This window comes from Aspergillus versicolor (genome assembly GCF_001890125.1).
Source record: "Aspergillus versicolor CBS 583.65 unplaced genomic scaffold ASPVEscaffold_14, whole genome shotgun sequence".
Classification (NCBI taxonomy): Eukaryota; Fungi; Ascomycota; class Eurotiomycetes; order Eurotiales; family Aspergillaceae; genus Aspergillus; species Aspergillus versicolor.
Window position 1 is genome coordinate 871,691 of NW_024467537.1, and position 10,906 is coordinate 882,596.

At 46.9% G+C, this 10,906-nt stretch overlaps 5 protein-coding genes across 5 annotated transcripts; 1 reads left to right on the forward strand and 4 right to left on the reverse strand.

The window, feature by feature from the left end:
• Positions 1-305: 305 nt before the first annotated feature.
• On the forward strand, positions 306-1,309 carry ASPVEDRAFT_89321 (uncharacterized protein; the record flags this gene model as incomplete). The annotated part of the gene is made up of 3 exons (XM_040818575.1): positions 306-804; positions 912-1,004; positions 1,098-1,309. 3 exons carry the CDS (start codon positions 306-308, stop codon positions 1,307-1,309), a joined length of 804 nt encoding a protein of 267 aa, XP_040673848.1.
• Positions 1,310-1,443: 134 nt separating this feature from the next.
• Positions 1,444-3,023, reverse strand: ASPVEDRAFT_387641 (WW domain-containing protein). The gene is made up of 3 exons (XM_040811775.1): positions 2,905-3,023; positions 2,471-2,837; positions 1,444-2,406 (listed from the first exon to the last, which is right to left on the reverse strand). The coding sequence occupies exons 2-3, from the start codon at positions 2,554-2,556 to the stop codon at positions 1,518-1,520; spliced, it is 975 nt and encodes a 324-aa protein (XP_040673849.1). The 5' UTR covers positions 2,557-2,837; positions 2,905-3,023; the 3' UTR covers positions 1,444-1,517.
• Positions 3,024-3,423: 400 nt separating this feature from the next.
• On the reverse strand, positions 3,424-6,072 carry ASPVEDRAFT_34264 (WD repeat protein; the record flags this gene model as incomplete). The annotated part of the gene is made up of 1 exon (XM_040810841.1): positions 3,424-6,072. The coding sequence occupies one exon, from the start codon at positions 6,070-6,072 to the stop codon at positions 3,424-3,426; it is 2,649 nt and encodes an 882-aa protein (XP_040673850.1).
• An 839-nt stretch (positions 6,073-6,911) lies between these two features.
• On the reverse strand, positions 6,912-8,822 carry pmp47 (putative peroxisomal membrane protein Pmp47). The gene is made up of 3 exons (XM_040813744.1): positions 8,283-8,822; positions 7,491-8,218; positions 6,912-7,440 (listed from the first exon to the last, which is right to left on the reverse strand). The coding sequence occupies exons 1-3, from the start codon at positions 8,402-8,404 to the stop codon at positions 7,328-7,330; spliced, it is 963 nt and encodes a 320-aa protein (XP_040673851.1). The 5' UTR covers positions 8,405-8,822; the 3' UTR covers positions 6,912-7,327.
• Positions 8,823-9,885: 1,063 nt separating this feature from the next.
• On the reverse strand, positions 9,886-10,765 carry ASPVEDRAFT_89325 (Rab family GTPase YPT1; the record flags this gene model as incomplete). Its single annotated transcript, XM_040818577.1, has 4 exons — positions 9,886-10,080; positions 10,173-10,400; positions 10,458-10,505; positions 10,634-10,765. 4 exons carry the CDS (start codon positions 10,763-10,765, stop codon positions 9,886-9,888), a joined length of 603 nt encoding a protein of 200 aa, XP_040673852.1.
• Positions 10,766-10,906: the final 141 nt, after the last annotated feature.

The following is a 10,906-nucleotide window of genomic DNA, read 5'->3' on the forward strand; positions in this document are numbered from 1 at the left end:
GTACATAGCACCTGATGGCGGATGTCGTTCTGTATGAGTTTAGAATTTACATTGTATGATAAATTATGTTAATTAACTTTATATCGAAACAACCAGCACTTCAGCGAATTAATGATATCGATACTTGGTAGACTTTTCGTATGCCAAGCACTTTGTATACAGCTATCTCTGTGCTACACGAGGTGACATGTGATCTGCTAGCTAATGCTTGGCGCTAGCTGCCTCAACTTCTCCCAAGTTTCTGTCATTCCAACAACAGCACACTCCGGCAAAAACCTACCAATTCTAATCTCAGCTTCATCAACATGCATCTTTTAAATCCGCTTACTCTCTTACTACTTTTAATAACGCCGGCCCTCTCGGACTTAACACTCACCGTTCCGCCCTCCCCGCTCCTCCCAAACCCTCATTCCTTGCCCGCCGACACCCACGCAACACTCACCTCAACATCCCTCGCAAACCCCATAAAAGCTCCCCTTACCCGCTCCGCAACGTTTGTCTTCTCTGGGATTGCTTCTTCTGAATACAAGATTTCCCAAAGAGACGACTTGTCAGGTTCGTACCTACTCGATATTCGATCGTCGGAATATGTTTTTACTCCGTTACGAGTTGATCTTGATGAGAGGGGGTATGTGAAGGGTGTTTGGGAGACATTCCGGGGTAATGAGTGGGGTAATCGTGGGGTTGAGAAATACCTGAGGCCCGTGGATGTGCAAGCTGTGGCCGGACAAGGAAATGCCCGTGATGTGGTGGTTGACGTGAAGGTTGTTGGGAAGAAGGGGTTCTATGAAGTTCGGCAGACTTGTATGTGTTTCCCACTCTCCCAATTTCCTCCATTTATATGTTGTTTTGTTTCTCGGAGGCGCTCTTCAAACACTGTCTATTGGTCCTATGCTAACATTTTCGGATAGTCTCGCCACTGTCGCTATTCAAGAACCCCATGATTTTGCTTGCACTCGTTGCGTTGGGTTTCACCTTTGGGATGCCCAAGCTTATGGAAAACAGTATGTTTGGATATTCATATCTGCATTTGCCCTTAATCTGGCCATGTTCTATCTGTTATTGTACGATGCGGGTTGCTAATGATTTGAGCGCAGTGGACCCCGAAATGCGTGAGGAATTTGAGAAACAGTCTCGCGCGTCGCCCATGGCTGGTGCACAGAATGCAATGGCTGGCGGTGGTCCCGCAAACTTCGATCTTGCAGGGTGGATGGCTGGAGCCGCGCCGAGGGCACAGCCTGTTCCGGCATCTCCTGGTCCTGGTGCGGCGACTGGAAGGGAAAATAAGGGAGGGGCGCGGAGGAGGTGAGCCGCCCGAGGAGTGTTCTTTGGTGTATATTTCGTTGGAAATACGTATGTGTATGGTATAGATAAGACCGGGGAATGGCTCGCCAGGCGCTACATGCGCGCTGCTATATAATTGGAGTGCAAATAACAGGCAGCCTCCATAATACCATTACAGAACCATCATAATACGTGCATAACCCTGGCGGTTATGGCTAGAGTTACAGGTATAACTAAAAATCACCCCCAAAGTCATCCCCACCACCATAATCGCCTCCATAATCATCATGGTCATGGTCATCAATCGCATCTGCTAGCAGCGCACCTCCAAGCAACCCACCTCCTACACCCAGCGCTGCCGCACCAGCCATCCCCATCCCTCCTCCACCTGGTCGTCTCTGCGGCTGCATCCCCCCGCCATAATAGGGTTGCTGCGGGTACCCGTAAACAGGTTGTGGTCCATATCCAGCTCCATAGCTAGGGCCAGGTCCATACCCCTGTTGTGGTGGGTAAAATCCACCGGGTACTCCGTACCCAGGGCCAGGACTGGGAGCGCCATATCCGGGTTGGGAAGGGCGGTATCTTCCATACGCTGCCGGCGGACGACCGGGATGACCCTGGCTGGATGAAGCCTTTCCCATAAGCTTACTGAAGAAGCCCTTCTTTTTGTCCTTGCCTTTATCTCTGTCCCCTGCTGGGTTGGAGGGTGTTGGAGAATGAGGCGTGTCATTATCGTAGTAGCCTGCTGCCGTGCCAGGCCCTGTGGAACTGGACCTTGCGTCTTCTTCAGCTTGCAATCGCGCTGCTAGGGCTGCGTCGCTCTCGACGGTGTCTTTGACGCTTGGTCCGGATGCTTCCGGACCGGAAGCCGGTTCGCCGTTGTATGGATTGTTTGACGAGAAACGGTTGGCCTTTTTCTTGCCAGAGTCTTCAGCATCGGCGACCGCGGATGGATTGCCGGGTCCAGATTCCTCATATGAGGGCGGTGGTGCGCCAGTTTGATCCGCGTGTGGTTGTTCTGACGCAGGTATTGAGCCCTGTGCTGGGACTTGTGGTGTAGGTGCTGGGGTGGGTTGGGGTGGCTCCCATTGGGATCTGCCTGTGGCCAGGTTGATGAAGAACCTAGAGCAGGGTTGTTTAGTCAGATCCGTTTGAGGAGGGATAGTAAAAGTGATAGAATACATACCATTGCTTATATGTGTCATCGAACTGTGTTGTCCACCCCTCCGGCACAGAAGGGGGAGGGGGGCCAGGCGGCGGGGCGAATGACATCAAAAATTATATCGAATCCCCTTTAAGGTTGCACCAGGTGGCTCCGGTCGAAGACTTGAAGTGACGGAAATGCTATCAATAAAGATGGAAAGTTCGCGTGATAGACCAAGTATTGAATGCCAGAGTGGTGGAGGTGAGATGCGGGGATTGCCATGGCCGTCTTATAGAGCTTTTAGTCACGATTGCCACTGGGATTCTACTACGATGCTATTGGTGGACCGGATATTCTGTTACCTGCCTCGCACTTGAAATGGAGCTGCGGATATTGTGTGGCTGTGCATCTAAGCCACTGTTAATATAAAGAACATATCTGGATAGTGAATGGAGGGAGTCTCAGGTATGTCAGACAGGTATTCAAAGTGCTTATACGGTAACATTATAAGAGCCCAAGCAACATGCAAAATATGAAAATCAGAACTGACATCACTCAGGCTGATATCCAGCCCTACTAATGAGCTAGAATTACCAAGTATGAATAATAACTTTCATTTGATAAGATTAATATTTGCTTTTTGTTGTAATTAATGAGTTAATAATAACCCGAGATCCCAATCAACTAAGAATATTTGGGAATCACTGGTAACCACCAGCTGGTCTAGATAAACTCTATGATTGAAAACTGGAGTTAATATTTATAATTTCCCCTACAATTATATGGTGCTTTTATTAGCTAATATACTGGCTACATTTCACCTGTCTAATAATCTCAAACCCACTACAAATACCAGGTAGCTTATAGGAGTTCTAGTAGGTACCAGTTGAATAAAGTGTCAATCATCATCATTAAATCCATGCATGCTATATACACCATGCAAGATAAAGCCATCTATTGTACCTTGTATAATCACACCCGCAGCTTAGTCTCATTTAGTCAGAAAAGTTAGGGTTTACTGCACTGCTATTGGGCCACCAGAAGTCGTCTTCAAGCTCATCGAGATCATCAAGAGTAGCTGGACGGACTGAGCCATCCCCGCGCCTAGAGCATGTCAGAGAGGATGTCTGCGAGCTTGCAAAATTCTCCGCATCCAAATCACCGGTAAGATCTATGATCTCAATAGTAACATTGTCAGGAGTCGATATGACTGGCTGCCTGCGTTTCGGTGAAATGTTATGTGCAGGTTCACCATCACCTTCATCACTGCATAAATCAATGAAGTCACGCTCATTATTACACTCAGTTTTAATAGCCATAGCCTCTGGACCCCGTCTCTTGTTCCGACCACGAATCTGGTTGCGTACTGTTGCAAGTGTTATGTGCCCTTCAACTTCTTCCCGCACTTCAGGTTTCAAGCCCTCGCGAGACTGAGGGGGCAGGCCACAGAGCTGTCGTACCTTATAATAATTTGTGAGTTGAGTGGATGCTATGCGTTCTGGCGACGTTCCAATTGGTCGTGCCCAGGCAGCAAACGGGCCCTTATAGCGAGGGCCCTTGCCAGGCCCAAGCACAGGGTGGATTTCAATTTGCCCTGTTGAAACCAGATCCTGAGCAGCTTTAACACCAGACTCCGGATCGGGTTCTTGCTCGAAACTGTGGGGGCTTTCCTTAAAATTGAATGCTCGTCCATCGTCTGGACAGAACGGACTATTAGATAGAAGATGCACACCCCCAGAAACATCTCCAATCAGTAAGTTAGATTGATCCGGTGAAAATGCTCCGCACATGATTCCTTCATTAAGAGCGGCCACATCTTCAACCAGCACATCATCAGGCCCGCGAAGAATATTCCACCTTTTTACCACACCGTCTGAAGCGCCTGTATACAGCTGGTCAGATGTGGAGCCCCATAACTGCATGTTGACGCCGGTATCTGCTTGTTCTCTAGGAACTGTTTCGTCCAGCTGATTCAAGGGAGTTCCATGTTTGAGCCTGTGAACGATTTCGCCACAGTTGCGCATATCCCAGACATACGTGATTCCGTCTGTACAGCTAGTGGAGACATAGTTCGTATTAGCCGGACAGAACGCCACTTCATTGATGTCCAAAGCTGGACACTCAAGCTCCAAAACCCGAGACTTGAGTCTTAATGGCTCGTAGATGTTCACAACAGACCGGGTGCCCCGAGCAACTTGTTGACCCGCAGTGCAAGCTGCCCCAAATATTGGCAAGGTGGGGTGCCAGGCAACATCAAAAACATTCTGTGAATTTGGTGAAAAATACTCAGGGTCGATCGATGATTCTCGAACACGGAATGCAGCGAGAAGTCCATATTGAGCGACACCATCTTCCTTATCAGACATTCCTGCGAGGAGGTAGTCTTTCGTCACGTGACTAGATCCCCATGCAATTGATGTCGGTATAAGCTCAATCTCCTTTCTTGACCTTGTACGCGGTAATTCGAGTGCTGTATATTCCGCACTATCAGTGTCCCAATATCCAACCGTATGTGTCCCTGTAGCCAATATATTTTCAGCGAAGTTATGACGTGCCATGACAATCACCTTCGAGTCGTGGTTCAGGGTTTTGTGACACGTAGCTTTCCCTCTTGAAGCATCCCATAGTTTGACGGTGTGGTCATAGCTGGCAGTATATAACGTGTCCTCAAACCACTGCACAGCAGTAACACTCATAAAAAGACGAGAATCATTCGTAACGTGGTTTGCTGGGCCCCTACCCCCGGGACGTGGTATACAGTGGTCTGGCAGCTCACATAGTTCACTGTTAGTGAGATTTCCAAACAGGAGATTATTTTTCCTATTATACGCCATCATATGCTCATCACATTGTGCGGTAGCACCTGCTGCGAATTTGGTCCCATCGGGTGACCATGATAGAGAAACAACATCATTGGAAGCACCCTTCCATGTCTTTGACACTTTGAAACTACCGGTGAAGTGCGAATATAGTTGCCAGTTTGAGTATTCGCCCAATTCCCGCTGTTGTAACAGACTGCTGAATGAAGTATTCCGCTGTCTACTGTTCCTGCTCGCAGAGTGTTCCAGTGTTGTAGAAGTAATAACACTACGGGGGTGCCATAACGGGCCCCTGTGGATTGGCACAGTCTTAATTTCTTGCACAGTCCCCTCACCCTCACTATTGAACAATGGGAGTTTCCTGTAGTAATTTGTAGGGCCAGCTCTCGAACGACCAGAGCGTCGTATTATCACGGATCCTGGTACGTCACTATGGAGTGATGATGATCGGGCTGCCTGTTTTCTTTGCGGGCTTGGTAGCTTTCCCTTGGGGGTCGGTAAAGTAACTGTTTGCTTGGTTATCGACGCCGGATTGGCAGGAGCTTTTGGTGGCACATGTTCGGTTGGCCGTGGGCTGCTTTGTGGGCGTAACTGGATATTTCCCCTGGGTATCTTCACTCGAGATTTTGACCTCTCTGCCGTTAACTTGGTGACTGGGCTCCCCGTGTTGCTTTGAGGCTGCAGGACGGTATCCCGTGTCTCATGAGATGCCCCTCTTACAAATTTCGAGAGTAGGTCTTCCGACTCTTTGATCATAGAGGGGTCATCCGATCCCAAGAGGGTCGAGGTTATGGAATTTCGAGAATTAAGAGACTCTCTTCCCATTTTAGCTAGACTTTGGGTGAATTGTGCTGTCTAATTAAAAAAGCATTAATATGTTGGCCCCGGCTAGGCTGATTAGAGGTTCTTACCTAGTCTTAGCTTGGTGCAGGGTCCTCAGGTTAGAGCATACATTATCGTAAGGGTATTTAAAAGTTATGTGACGAGACATGTGTATGTAGTGTCTGATAAAACGAAAATTCCAGAGACACCTCTACAGGTACTCTTAGGGGGAAATGGTATTAATGGCCCAATGAACAGCGTATCAGCCTATCAGGCAGTGTCTCACTCTCATTTAGGGTGTATAACCATAATATTTGATTTCACCATCAAGTGGTTACTCGATAGGTCAAGGTGTGGGAGGTTAAAGCCACTAGCTGTAGCAAACCAAGGACAGTTTATTATAAGGGCAATGCCTAGAATAGGATTGTGGTTAGCTTGAAATAGAATAGGAAGAAAAAGAAGCCTAAAAGGACTCACATGAGGGGGAACTCAAGGTAAGGACTTATCAAATGTAAAAGAACGCGGTCGCCTTTATCTCTCAGCCACTCAGAAAGTCCTGTGATTAGCATTTAATTATGCTCAATTCTTCAGTGTGTTCCTAGGAAGAAAAAGAAAAGAAAATGGCTTCTTGCGGTCTGGTAAAGTGAAGAAGAGGAAGAGGAATAGACCCATAACTTGCTTTGTGTCTCCACGCGTGAACGCGACGGCCACTTTTACCATAAACCGTAGGCGGTCAAAATGTGCTGACAAAGCCGACCCAGACAAACTAGTTAGTTAACTAACCAACCCACAATTTCAGTGGGAGTTGGGTTCCGGTGTAGACAGTGGGTGCGATATAAAATAAAATTTAAAATAAAAGAGTGGAAGCTGGACCAGGGTATGCTATATGTTATTTCCCGAGATTACAAAGGCAAGAGAGAATCATACATAGACAATTATATACATAAAAGAACCATCCTATTATTAAGGTAGATATCATAGTGATGGTCGTTCCCAGTAAAAGTACCGAGGTATTGTTTTATACACAGCTCGCATTGGACACCAGGAAACTTCTGACTGAATAGAGGTTGTACAAAAAAGAACGCCCCATTGTTAGATAGACCGGTAGGTCTAGAATTTAATGAAAAATTTCATCCTTTTGGAAGCATGGGGTAAAAACTCATTCCACAACTGCTCCGCAGTGGGGTTTAGTTGGCCGTTGAAAGTCTGGCAACCCCAATGACCTATTGGGCCATTTCACTACCTATAATGATCTTATCTATTTGGCAGCACGACTTCTCCTAAGGGTCACCATTGAATCGTATAGAACATCCTTAAATGCAAATAAGAATGCAGCGGTGATTGCACTTTGGGTGACCTTAGGTCCAATTCCTGTAGAATCATGAGCATGGGCGCGCGCATCGGCTAGATTAACAACTTACCTTTGTATAATCCGGTATAACCCTCTTCGTTGATTATTCTTTTCAGGCTCCCGTTCAAACTTTCCTTGGGTCCGTCCTTGCTGGCAATGTGCATTTGGCTCTTCACTGTGATATAAGGGTATGTGATTGAGGTGGCCAGGATTTTGCCCAATGCGCCGAGATAAAAGGCATCCTTTGGTGTCATACGGCGGCGGCGCTCCACTATGTTTTTCAACTGCTCGAAGATTGTATACTGCAGAATAGGGTTAATCACCAGGATAAGTGCAGGCAAAACACCGGAGAAAAGGGCAGCTGGGCCTTCTTTCTGGAGCAGCTCCATGAGTGTGCCAAACGTAGAGGCCGACTGCTTCTTAGGGCCACCGGGTAGCGATGGACTCTCCTCTGCGGATTTGCGTGCGGTCATCCTGGTGTTGATAACCCAGATTGGGTTGGTGAGCAGGACAGTAGCACTCCCCGCAATCGCACCAGCAACCATTGATTCGATTGTCGACAGTTTCTTGGAGCGACCCGCTTTCTCGGCAGCTTTCTCGAACGCCGACCGAGTCCATTCGAACCAGTAGTAATACACAAAGTTAGTGACACTGATACCAAACAACGCCGACTCAAGACCAGAATAAAGTCCGATTATTCCCTCCCTTTGCACGATACGGCGAATCGCATTAATGGTGGAAGACTGTGCACGCTTCGATTCGACTTGCGCTCGGGTCGAAAGCGTAATGAGCGGATATCTAAGAAAACTCCTGTGAGATCACGCTTGAGGGCGCATTAAGGGACTCTGTTTGATGCACGCACGTTAAAACCATGGACAGTATCCCACCTCCAGCGCCCGCCAGCGCATGGGCTATGTTGTCGCTCTGCTGTGCAGCTGCAGCCGCAGCGACCTTCTTCGGATCCTCGACCTTCGATAAAGACATAATGAGATACGGGTGTCCTTTCACACTCGGGACGCGAAGGAGTGTGAATATGCGATGGATCTGAAAGCTATAGGGAGGTGAAAAGAAAGGGAGGCAAATGAGGAAAGAATTGAAAGGGGGTGTCAAAAGGAGCGGTATACGAATTACAACCGGAATAAATGATCGAAAGGAGTGAGGATGTTTGGATCGCTTGAGACTGGGGAACGATGACCGATTTCATGACGTTGCCGAATCCCTATACCTCGGCTGATTTACGGTGGGTGTCCCCTTCTCCTTCCGAAGCATTGTAGAAGGTAAGAAGCTACAAAGGTGACTGGTAGTCTACCTAAGTACCGGCCTTTATGGTCTCAAGAACTTCTTCACCTACCAGGGTTTTTTTTTTCGCAGTTATCTCAATACGGATTATTTCTTGGTAACCTATTTGGTAACCGTTAACCGTTTACAACCGTCACGGTGTGGACGTGGTCGAGACGGTAAAAGACGATACCTGATTGTCACCCTACCTAGGTAGGCTTCACCATATCTTTGGCCGAGGTTGAAATTTTGTTCTTAGTGGTAGAAAGCCTGTATCAAGGCCTTGATGCATTGTTGGTTTCTACGTATTTGGGTCTCTGCATCTCGAATAATAATAGCATCTATTAAATTATACAAGTAATGAAAGAAATCCTTGGGAAATCTAAGCTGGTGCTTACTAGGGAGCCTTCTTCTCACGAAGTGCATCTTGCATGTGATCTCGTTGAAACTGTAATGCAGTATATATAGAAGGTTCTATGAAGGGATCAGATGCCCAGATGATCGTGCTCGTGATTGTTCATTTCTCCTTTCTATTATTATTGTTGTTGTTGTTTCTCAGGGAAATAATCCCGTCGACTTGACCTAGAGTCAGGTGGGTGTAAAGTTATCTACTCGGGTAGTGCATCTAGTCTATGCTTCACAGACTTGACAGATTTAATCGCATACTCTGTATTTGTTAGTTCAATCTAGGTGAGATACTGATTATGGCTAGAAAAGACCTAATAACTTCTAATTTACCACAGCAGCAAGTCACAAGTCATTCATGCGTTTCCTATTAATTGAGCCCGACAAGATACGCAAGGAATCCAACCTAAGCAACATGAAGAAAATGATGTAAAGATGCCCATAGTAGAGTCGCAAAACAGAAAGTAAACAGAAGTAAAGAAGAACGAAGTATCGGGGGTAAAAAGTAAGCAGAGGGACAGGGTGCTAATCCCTAAAAAAATTGATCTTGTATAAAGGCAAGGTGTAGTAAGCCGGCTAAAGAATGGTGGAGAATCGAAAGACCCCCCCCCCGTACTCGTCCTCAGCTAATTAAAACCGATCAACACCGTTCTTTCGTACCGTGCTGCATGAACACAGCCGCCAAACTTCGCAAATAAAGCAAACCAAGGCCCCACGGATGATTCTCTGCCCTGTGCTAAAAGGGGAGCGTTCGGCAATAGTGATTTTGGGTCATGATTCGTCTAACAGCAGCCACCACCGGATCCAGATTGGACACCCTGTCCCTGACCAACTTGCACAGTCGGCTTGTTGTTTACGGTCGCGGTGCCCATACGCTCCTTGATCTGTCTAGCCATCGTCAAAAAGGCTTGCTCGACATTAGACGCGTTCTTGGCAGATGTTTCCAAAAATGGGATTCCAAGGCTATCAGCAAATTCCTAAATGACGCATACGTAAGTTAGACAGATTATGTGAACGAAAGCAGAGAGTCACTGATCGATTGTGCTGGTATGGAGTCCTGGCTACATACCTTCGCGACAGTATATTCTACGACTTTCTTATCCTCCATATCGCTCTTGTTTCCCACGAGCAGCTTGTTGACACCCTCGGTCGCATAACGGTCAATTTCCTGGAGCCACTGCTTTACATTGTTGAAAGAATCCATGTCGGTAACATCATATACAACGCAGATACCATGAGCGCCACGGTAATAAGACGATGTGATGGTTCGGAATCGCTCTTGGCCGGCAGTGTCCCACTGTATACTGTGTCAGCTATATTTGATTATGGGAAGAAGTGTTCCGGGTCTTTGTACAATTTGAAGTTTCACTGTTTTGCCATCAAGCTCGATAGTGCGGATTTTCTATGAGGGAGCTGTCAGTATACTGTTGGTCGCTTTTGAAATGGATAATTGAGGACAACTTGGAACGTCCAAAATAATAATAAAAAAAATAAAAATAAAATAACAAAATGGTTAGCCGGGATACGTACGAAATCCACGCCAATAGTAGAGATGTAGCTTTCTGTGTAGGTGTCATCGGCAAATCGAAGGAGCAGACAAGACTTTCCGACGCCGGAATCTCCGATAAGGAGGAGTTTGAAGAGGTAATCATATCTATCCATGTGGTTAGGACGCGGCAGTCCGAGTTACTGGGCCTTTTGAGAGGAACAGCGGGTACGGCATGGGGGTAAAGCACTCTGAGTTTTAAACACATTAGCCAGTTGAACAAAGAGAGAATATCAGAGTTGCGTAGGTAAGACAGA

Bases quoted from the DNA above. Each gene is read 5' to 3' on its own strand.
- ASPVEDRAFT_387641 (XM_040811775.1), bottom strand. From the start codon at position 2,556: ATGTCATTCGCCCCGCCGCCTGGCCCCCCTCCCCCTTCTGTGCCGGAG. The intron at 2,407-2,470 runs GTATGTATTCTA...ACCCTGCTCTAG, and splicing joins GATGACACATATAAGCAATG to GTTCTTCATCAACCTGGCCA.
- pmp47 (XM_040813744.1), bottom strand. From the start codon at position 8,404: ATGTCTTTATCGAAGGTCGAGGATCCGAAGAAGGTCGCTGCGGCTGCA. The intron at 8,219-8,282 runs GTGCGTGCATCA...GAGTTTTCTTAG, and splicing joins ATACTGTCCATGGTTTTAAC to ATATCCGCTCATTACGCTTT. The intron at 7,441-7,490 runs GTAAGTTGTTAA...ATGATTCTACAG, and splicing joins TTATACCGGATTATACAAAG to GAATTGGACCTAAGGTCACC.